The following is a 9835-nucleotide window of genomic DNA, read 5'->3' as shown; positions in this document are numbered from 1 at the left end:
TAGTATCTTTACCTCTTCAGATAGGGTAAGGACTGCGTCCACATTATCCTTTTCAAACTCCACATGTGAAATTATACTGGGTATATTGTTGTTGTTTTGTTACCCACTTCAAAAGAACACGGCCGAATTTTCAAATCCATTTTAAAACTTCAAGATTGGTTTTTAATGATAATGGACTTCAAAAATTCAAAAGTGGTCTAAATCACCTCTAACAATCAAAGAACAAACGGGAGTAGAGGAGGAAGAGGATTAGAGAAGAAGGAGAGAGGAGATTAGGTGGCTCTTTTTTATTTTCTTTGGTTTTTAATTTCCAATCGCCAATTCTCTCATTTTTAATAATTCTCATCTGGACCCGCCTCTGCTCCCTAATCACTCTCCTTCAAAACAACAAAATAGAAGGTGTTTTTACCTCTTTCTTCCCCAAATAGTTCTTTCATTTTCCCCTATTTGGCCTTGCCTTAGTTTGGCAATGGAAAACTAGCATGTTCCAAGAGCCAAATATATAGCTCCAGACTTCAGCGGCACTACTATGGCAGTCCCAAAACGTCAATTTCCCATGGCAGCAGCACAGGCACAACGCCTACTATGCCTTCCTAAATCCACCATCAGAGGCACATCAACAACTTGTGCTTCACTTCCCACCTCAACCACAACAACCCCACCATCTGATGACACTTTTTTAGTCCAGAAAATTTTATGGAACCTAAAACAAGGTAAGCCAATCACCAATTCATCACTATTATTACATCGTTTAAACCCGTCTACTTTTCTTGAAGTTCTTGGTAATTGTCGTGATAATTTGCATTTAGCTCAAAAATTCATCAACTTGGTTACTGTAAATTGTCCTAATTTCAAGCATTCCTCGACTTCATTGAGCACTGTGGTACATGTGTTGATTAGGTGTAAGAGGGTAGCTGATGCACAGGCTTTTATCCTTAGGATGATTAGAAGGAGTGGTGTTTCAAGAATTGAGATTGTGGAATCTTTGGTGTCAACTTATGGGATATCCGGGTCGAATCCATATTCTTTTGATTTGTTGATTAGGACTTATGTACAAGCTAGGAAGATTAGGGAGGCTGTAGAAGCATTTAGGTTGTTGCAAAGTAGGAATCTTTGTGTTTCGATTAATGCATGTAATGGTCTTCTAGGCGGGCTTGTTAGGATTGGTTGGGTCGACTTGGCATGGGAAGTGTATGGTGAGATGAGAGGAAGTGACATTCAGCCAAATGTATATACCCTTAATATAATGGTGAATGCTTTGTGTAAAGATGGGAAAATTGAAAACGCGAATCCATTTATTAAAGAAATGGAAGAAAAGGGAATTTTTCCGGATATGGTGACTTACAATACTTTGATAAATGCATATTGTCATGTGGGGCTTCTGGAAGAAGCCTATGAAGTGATAAACTTGATGAAAGTTACAGGGTTGAGACCGTGTCTTTTGACATATAATTCAATAATCAATGGTTTATGTAAGAATGGACAGTACAGGAGAGCAAGGCAACTTTTGGTTGAGATGGTAGAGAGTGGACTGGCCCCTGATACCGCTAGTTATAACACTTTACTTGCTGAGTGCTGTAGAACAGGTAACCTGCAGGAAGCAGAATCTGTTTTCAAAGAAATGTCGTGTCGAGCTATCATCCCTGATTTGGTTAGTTATAGTTCTCTTATTGGGTTGTTTTCAAGAACGGGTCGTCTCCACTGCTCATTGGCGTACTATGAGGATATGAAATCCAAGGGTCTTACACCAGATAACGTAGTCTACACAATTCTCATCGGTGGTTTTTGTAGAATTGGCTCTATGAAGGAGGCTATGAAGATGCGTGATGAAATGCTGGAGCAGGGTTTACATATGGATGTGGTGACTTACAATACTATATTGAATGGATTATGCAAAGAAAAGATGCTTCATGAAGCTGATGAGCTTTTCAATGAGATGGTGGAAAGAGGTGTAAATCCTGATTTTTACACTTTCACTACGGTTATAAATGGATGTTGCAAGTGCGGTAACATGGACAAAGCACTGACCCTATTTGAGGCCATGCTGCTGAGAAATCTCAAGCCTGACGTTGTGACATACAACAGCTTGATTGATGGATTTTGTAAGGTTGGTGATATGGAAAAAGCTTTCAGCTTAAGGGATGAGATGATCTCTGTGAATATTTCTCCTAATTATATTACCTATAGTATTTTCATAAATGGCTTTTGTAACAAGGGTTGTGTATCCGATGCATTAAGACTATGGGATGAGATGATTGACCTAGGTATCAAACCTACTATTGTGACTTGCAACTCTATTATCAAGGGCTATTGCAGGTCTGGTGATGCTTCGAGGGCAGATAAGTTTCTGAACAACATGCGATCCCAAAGAATATATCCTGATTCAGTTACGTACAATACTCTTCTTGATGGTTTTATAAGAGAGGAGAATATGGATAAAGCTTTAGACTTGGTTAATGAAATGGGAAATCGAGGGCTGTCACCTGATGTGATTACCTATAATACCATACTGGATGGTTTCTGTAAATTTGGTCGAATGAAGGAAGCCAACATGCTGTATAGGAAAATGGTCGAGAGGGGTATTAACCCTGACAAATCCACATATACATCATTGATAAATGGACATGTCTCTCAGGATAACTTGAAGGAGGCTTTTCGTTTCCATGATGAAATGTTGCAGAGAGGCTTCGTTCCGGATGATAAGTTCTAACCTCCTTGCTGTTTATGCAAATGAAGCTTTTGACTATCAAATTCTGCCATTTTGAGATTTCCGCTTCTTCCTTTTTGCAACTCCCCTTGCTGGTGTACAATAAAGGTATGCAATTGTGCTACTAGTTGCTGTCTAACTCCCTCCGTTTCAATTCATGTGAACCTATTTGACTGGGCACGTAGTTTAAGAAAGAATGGTGGACTTTTGAAACTTTTGGTCTAAAATAATCCATAGATATTTGTGTGGGTATAAATCATCTCAATAAGGGTAAAATGGAAGTTTAAAGTTACATTGTTTTTAGATTTAGAAAGGGATCATTTATTTTGAGACGGACTAAAAAGGAAATAGGCTTCCAAAAATTGAAATGCAGGGAGTACTATTTCTATATAGTTAATATTGTCTTTAAGAGAGTTTTCTGCTCCTTGTTTTTTCTCTATTCTTCTCGAAATTATCTAATCCGCAGGGCTTGCTTGGAGAAAAGCTATATCTTTTTCATTTATGTAGAATTGCAAATAAGCCCTCTTCTAAATTTGATATTTTGACATTAGGGAATTGCTAGCTAACTGAAATCTGGGAGACCCTTATTGGTGCTCAACTTGTCATCTGCTTTCCAAGAGCTGCCTGTTAGTGAGACCATCATCCTGGCAGAGAGCGGTGCTTCTTTTTCAGAAATGTGCTTTTGGACTTAAGAGGGCCTTTTGGTAGAGCTGTGATAAATATTTCCACCAAGGTTGAATACCTCGATTTCCTTAAGCTTCTAGGCATAAGTTCTTTAATGAACCAGTTTGGCAGTTCATGCTTTGGAATCACAATGACAGTCTTTGTCAAAGTTTTGAGTTTAGTCAGTTTCTTGGCTCCCCAGTCCCCACTTGCTGCCACTTCCTGGTGATGATATTTATCATATTAGATATAACATATAAGAAAAGATCTTTCGAAAGGCGTAATTGACTAGTTCTAATACTGCAAATCAATATTTTCCCCAAATTGGTTGCAACTTTTGCAAAAGATGCACAATGTTTGCAAATAGCCAAGGACTCTTCATATAGGACTTTGTGTTTTCCTTGAGCTTGTTTATGGTGTCCAACCCATGTTAGGACAATATTCTTGAGTTATGTTTGTTTTGGGGGGGGGGGAGTCTGTGTGTCTACTCTCTGGTTTATGTGTTTCCCTATCCGTTCCCTATCCGGTATATAATGGTATCAAATGCTTTACTCAATGATGTCTATTTTGTTTCCTTGTGCCTCCAAGTTATAATTTTTTTTTGGTGAAATTCTTGTTTCGTTAATAGCTGAAAATTAAACCTAATGCTTTTTCTTCAGGGACTACTATGCTGAGACAAGCGCACCAAAACAATTACGCATATGCCTATCTTATGTGAACTTGACGTCAAAGGTATATGTTATTACATATGGCTGCCATTACCTTCTCTTCATTTGCTAGTTGATTGTTCTGTTGGTGGTAGTCATTCATCAATGAGCATGAAAAAGATTCTAGTGGTAGTTCTAAGTGTGTCAAAGATCTAGTTGCAGTTGTGTTATCAAACCAAATGAGTTTTAGGTCCTGCATGATTGACCATACTAGGATAGATGTATTGAGGACATAATTCGCCTGGGATGAAACTCTAGGTTACAGATTTTGGGACCACTTCCCGGTCATTGAGAAAATGGCAGCACAGTGCACTAAGCTCCCGCTATGCGCGGGGTCCGGAGAAGGGCCGGATTTCCACGGCTCGAACCTGTGACCTCCTGGTCACATGGCAGCAACTTTACCAGGTACGCCAAGGCTCCCCTTCTTCCCGCTCATGGAGAAACTGTGGAGAATATGCTATATAGCGATATATTGCAAAGATAAAGGGTTGTAATATGGGAATAGTGTAAATATGAAGTGTTGTAGCATATGAAAAATTGTTGGGTTCTTGGATTTGGTTTGGACAAAGTTGAAGAAAATTTTCATGGAACTTGTGAGCAAGAATGTAAATCTCATGAACGCGATTTTAATTTGGTATCAGTTGGTTGTGGAAGGTGGGGAAGATTGGATTTGAGGTTAATCAAAGTTGAAGTGATTGTCGGAATGGATTTGAGATTAATCAAAGTTGAAGAGCTTTGCAGATATTGGGAAGTTCCCGGAATGGCGCTACTATCGCAGGATTTAGAGAAGGTGGCATTGAATGAATAAGAACCTTACACTATACAATGGATTAGACAGAATCTCCTCTGTTAATACAGGGCATGAAACAGTGAAGGGGACAGCAACATAGTTTGGCCTTGGAAACAGTTATGGAAGTCGAAGGCGCCCTATAAAGTCAACTATTTTTTGTGGCTAGCCTCACATGATGTTTGTCTCACTCAAGAGTCAAGCCAGCCATTCTTTTTAGGGAGCGTCTTGCTGTCAAGAAAATAGCTGAAAAGAATGTCAAGAAAGATTATTTATTCCAATAATAACCTTTGTACAGAAAACTAGCCAAATTTACACATTAAACTAAGAAGTAAGATGACTGTACTAGTACTCCTATAACTAAAAAGTAACTAGACTCATTCATCAATATCACTCGCTCTCTCTCTGGTTGTTAATTACCACGATATTGTAGGAGAGAGCCTACATTTATTATTTTTAGAAAAAGTTCCACCAACGTGTTTGTTCTTTCAACTTGATCACAACCTATCAATTGATCCACAAGAAGTTAGTGTTTTCATCTCTGTGCATGAGCAATTCAAATATAGAAAGTAATGATATTAATCTTAGAATAAAGAACTTGAATTTATTGACAACAACAATAAATTCAGTGTAATCTCACAAGTGGGGTTTAGGAAGGGTAGTGCATACGTAGACCTTACCCCTACCTTATGAAGGTAGAGAGGCATGTTTCTATCAGTACATACTTAAGAATTTAGAAAGAATTAGCAAGTAGAGAATTGAATGATCTTTTGTTAGAGATGGTAAAAATATAGTTTTTGCATATAAATCAATATTAACCTTTTCTTGTTAGTTGCAGCAATTATGGGTGGCAATTTGAGCCCAAACTTATCCAACCCGCCCAAAGATTAATGGGTTGGGCTACAAACATATTAGCTCATGGATCAATTTGGGCTGAACCCAAGTTAACTCATTATTTTTTATAGTCCATTCTGACCCATTAAGGAATCCAAATACAACCCATGAAACTCGCCCAAAACAAAGGGATCTCAACCCAAGTTATCTAGAAATTTATTTAGTTGTCCCAATTTTACTTTTTTTTTTGTATTTTCAATTTTCTGTTCTTTTGTCTTTCTACACCACTCAGCCACACTACCCCTACCCCCTTACCCGCAAACTCCCTAAATTTTTTTTTTACATTTTCTTTTTTTTTTTTACAAATTTTTTTGGACATTTACCCTCCCCCCCCCCCCAAAACCCCCTCAAAAAAATTTTACTTTTTTTTGTATTTTTTATTTTTTATTTTTCTGCACCACTCACTCTAACCCTTTACCCCCCCTCCCCCGGCAAACCCCCTCAAAAAAAACTTTACTTTTTTTTATTTTTAATTTCCTTTTTTTTTCTTTTTTCTGCACCACCCACCCACCTCAATCCCCCACCCCCACTCGTAAAATATCTTTCAACTTATACATTTTAAGGTAAAAGACTTTTTTATGCAAGATGAGCATGACTCTAAAACATGGGTCAAGTTGGGCGGGTTGGGTTATGACCAATTGTTTAGCCCATTGTGACCCAGTCCATCTTAGATCAAGTACACTTTGGACAGGTTGGGCAATAACCCATTTATTGACCTAACCCATCTTGACCCGCCAAATTCAGCCTAACCCGCCCATTTGCCACCCCTAACAGCAATCCACCTGAAAAAGAGAATCATATCCATCCATGTCCACAGGGTGTCCATAGGGAAAGCACCAGAATTTCTATGCCCTCTGCAGTATTTTCCTTAAAATTCTATGGAAAATGTTTCAGTTGAATGAGAAAAATGATAGAAAGATATCTCAGTTGATGAGTCTTTATGTTTTGAGCATATATGTTTGACATATATTTGAATCTAACATTCTTATTCAATGTATTAAGAACATATTTTTTTCCCACTTATCATTCTTCTCTTTAACTGCCTTTAACTATTCTATATATTTTTACTGATAAGTTATTCCTCTTTTTTGTGATTCGGATAGCGGATTAGAATTATATTACATGCCAAAGAAAAGAAAGAAAGTATGTCAATACTTGTTGTTTCAATTACATATGATATGAAATAAATAAACTTTACTATAAAATGGTAGCTCAAAATTAACAGGTTAATTCTATTCATATAGATTTGCTTGAGGTCAGGAGATTCTTTTCTAGTAAGTTAGTAGTAAAGAATTTTAAGCATATGCAATATGAATGCGATACGACATAATAAAATCGTTCTTTAAAGGCATTCCGGGTGCTGCTCGTGCTGTGACCGGACAACTATATCTAGTTTTCACAAAAAGTTATATCGTGCGCATTTTATAAGCTCACAACCTTCTATATAGTTTCTTCATGCTGCCTTAACCGACGAGACCTAATGTATGTTAGTACATTAAAGGTGCAAGCTGAAATTACTGTTTTCTCCTTTGTTTTTTTCGGTTAAACTATAAAATGATTCAAAAACTAATTACCAATTTATCATCTTTATGAGCTTAAAATCACATACTCTACATCGATTACAACAACGAAATCAAAATTTCAAAGGGATTACACCTCAAAATCTAGTAGAGAATATATGTAAACTCTAAACATTAAGAACCTTGTAGTAAATGGCATAAGTTTTTTTTCCCTTCTGAAATGGTAATACTTTATTAAAATAGCACTGAAATGGCATAAAATTATAACATGGGTATGGACTTTACTTAATAGTAGAAAATAAACCCTTTTTCAAGTAGAAAAAATAGCGAGAAATTCAAAAATAACCATAGTTTCAAAAGTAATCGAAATTTAAACAAATCTGAACAAAAACACTGTCCAAAATCAAGAAAATACTCCAGTAGAATATACTGGAGTTCCAGTATAATATACTAGAGTTCTAGTATAATATACCGGCCCAGCATTGTATTTTGGAAGTTCATACACAGGTGCTCCAATCTCCAGTATATTATGCTGGAACTTTTCGCGTGTTGGAGTTCCAGCATAATATGCTAGAAGTTTATACACAGGTGTACCAATCTCCAGTATATTATGTTGGAGCTTTCTTTGTTACAGCAAAATAGTGGTTATTTTTCAATTACTTTGCAAAAGCTGACTATTTTTGAATGGCCAGTCCGAAAACTGGCGCGCCGTGCTATTTTCCCTCAAATTATTATGTCTTAGCGCGCCATAAGGCATCCTAAAACAAGGTACTCAATCTGTCATTCCAAAAGAATAATCTCTTTCTAAATTTTGAAAATAATTTAACTTAAATTTCTATTTCTATTCTCTGGGAAGCTTTCATAGCTTTACAAACACTTTGGCATGTGTAACATCACAAGTTTCAAAATAATTATAAGCACAAAAATGTTATAGTTTGTTTAAGGCCACAAGTTTTTTAAGTCTATTTCTTTCTTAAATTCTATGACTAGTTAAATAAGTTGACATACATTAAAATGGAGGGGGAATAATTTTTATAGGTTGCTGGTCGACATAACTGGATAAGCACATGCAAGGGCAGCAAACGGACGGGTCGGGTCAAATATGAGCCAATCAAAAACAGATAACGAATATTCATATTATTCATGGCTTCTTGAATATGGTCACTTTGGAGAGTTTCTAGTCTCCCAAACTTTAGAAACCCATATTTTGAGCCTTTACAAATGTAAAAGTTAAAAGCATTGATTAGTCTAAGTGGATAATATGATTCTTATCCGTATTTGATCCGTTTTTAAAAAGTTCATTATCCACCCCATTTTTTAATGGATAATATAGGTGAATAACTATTTTCTTTTAACCATTTTGTCACCACTAAGTAGGGGTATGCATTCGATTTATCGATTCGATTTTGACCCTTATCGATAATTACTTATCGATTATCGATTTGTACATATGCTTATCGTTATCGTTTAAATAAGGTTTCGATTTTTTCGATTTCGATTTATCGATTTTTGGGGCATATCGATTCGGTTATCGATTACACCAATAAGAAAATTTACGGGATTCCACGGAAAGTATATCGCCACAAACACACCTAACTAATATGGACAAAAGGAAGCTAAAATAAGAAGAGCATCGTTTATAACATAAAAATTGTGTCAACAAGCACATGCAACAAAACTAAAGTAAGGGATCAAATGTATGGCACCAACACTCCAACGGTATAAACAAACAAAAAATCAAAATACATCATCACGGCTAATTCTGTTTTCCATTAATTTGAACTTCATTCACTTGAGCTTTAAATATGATCATTCCTTAAATGTGGTAGAGGAAATAATAGGGTTAGGGACTTAGGGTAAAGGAAAGGGTATTATAGAATAAGGGTAAAAAAAATTAAAAAAATTAAAAAAAAAATTACTGTAGCTTATCGGTTTATCGATAAACTGATAATCGAAGAGGACAAAATCGAAATCGAAATCGATAAATCGATAAGGAAAATTTTGAAATCGAAATCAATAAATCGATAAACCGATAACAAATAATCGATTCGATTTATAGATAAACCGATTCGAATGCACACCCCTACCACTAAGTACATGCTAAAACAGGTCAAACTATACTAACATTACAAAAAAATTGTGTAGGTTACATAACTCCAAGAAGAGCTTATAACTTCCCAAATTACACGATACATAGAAAATAGCAGAATGCAAAAATTAAAACCGAAAAAAAAAAGCAGCAAATTCACGGGAAACTTGTAAACAATTTTATGTTTGCACATGCTAGCAGTACTTATTCAAAAGCGACAGAAGACATATCGTTGACTGCAATAGAAATAAAGAATCAATAATCCTCACTTTTCTGGATAAGAAGTTTTGACATAAAAGGGAAGGGAGTGCTTGATTCAAGGGATAAAAGAGTATTGTTCCCCCGAAAAACTATTACTGACTAGTGGCAAAGAAAAGAAATTCAAGGGAACTGCCCAGTAAAATTGTGTCCACGCCTTATTTTGCAACTAAACACAAGATACGACACAATATCGAGAAAATAAATTAC

General features: G+C 36.2%; 1 protein-coding gene across 3 annotated transcripts; it reads left to right on the top strand.

Moving 5' to 3' along the window:
* Positions 1–238: 238 nt before the first annotated feature.
* Positions 239–8335, top strand: LOC104230810 (pentatricopeptide repeat-containing protein At5g01110). Of its 3 annotated transcripts, XM_070174617.1 has the most exons (4): positions 239–2815; positions 3259–3440; positions 4030–4102; positions 8317–8335. In XM_070174617.1, exon 1 carries the CDS (start codon positions 530–532, stop codon positions 2708–2710), a length of 2181 nt encoding a protein of 726 aa, XP_070030718.1. In that variant the 5' UTR covers positions 239–529; the 3' UTR covers positions 2711–2815; positions 3259–3440; positions 4030–4102; positions 8317–8335. The 3 variants fall into 3 exon arrangements, with proteins under 3 accessions (XP_070030718.1, XP_009781997.1, XP_009781998.1); XM_009783695.2 differs by lacking the exon at positions 8317–8335 and having other exon boundaries at positions 4030–5333; XM_009783696.2 differs by lacking the exons at positions 3259–3440; positions 8317–8335 and having other exon boundaries at positions 4030–5333.
* The last annotated feature ends 1500 nt before the right edge of the window (positions 8336–9835 follow it).

This window comes from Nicotiana sylvestris, chromosome 5, assembly GCF_000393655.2.
Source record: "Nicotiana sylvestris chromosome 5, ASM39365v2, whole genome shotgun sequence".
Lineage (NCBI taxonomy): Eukaryota > Viridiplantae > Streptophyta > Magnoliopsida > Solanales > Solanaceae > Nicotiana > Nicotiana sylvestris.
This window is presented reverse-complemented; position numbering and strand designations above follow the sequence as displayed.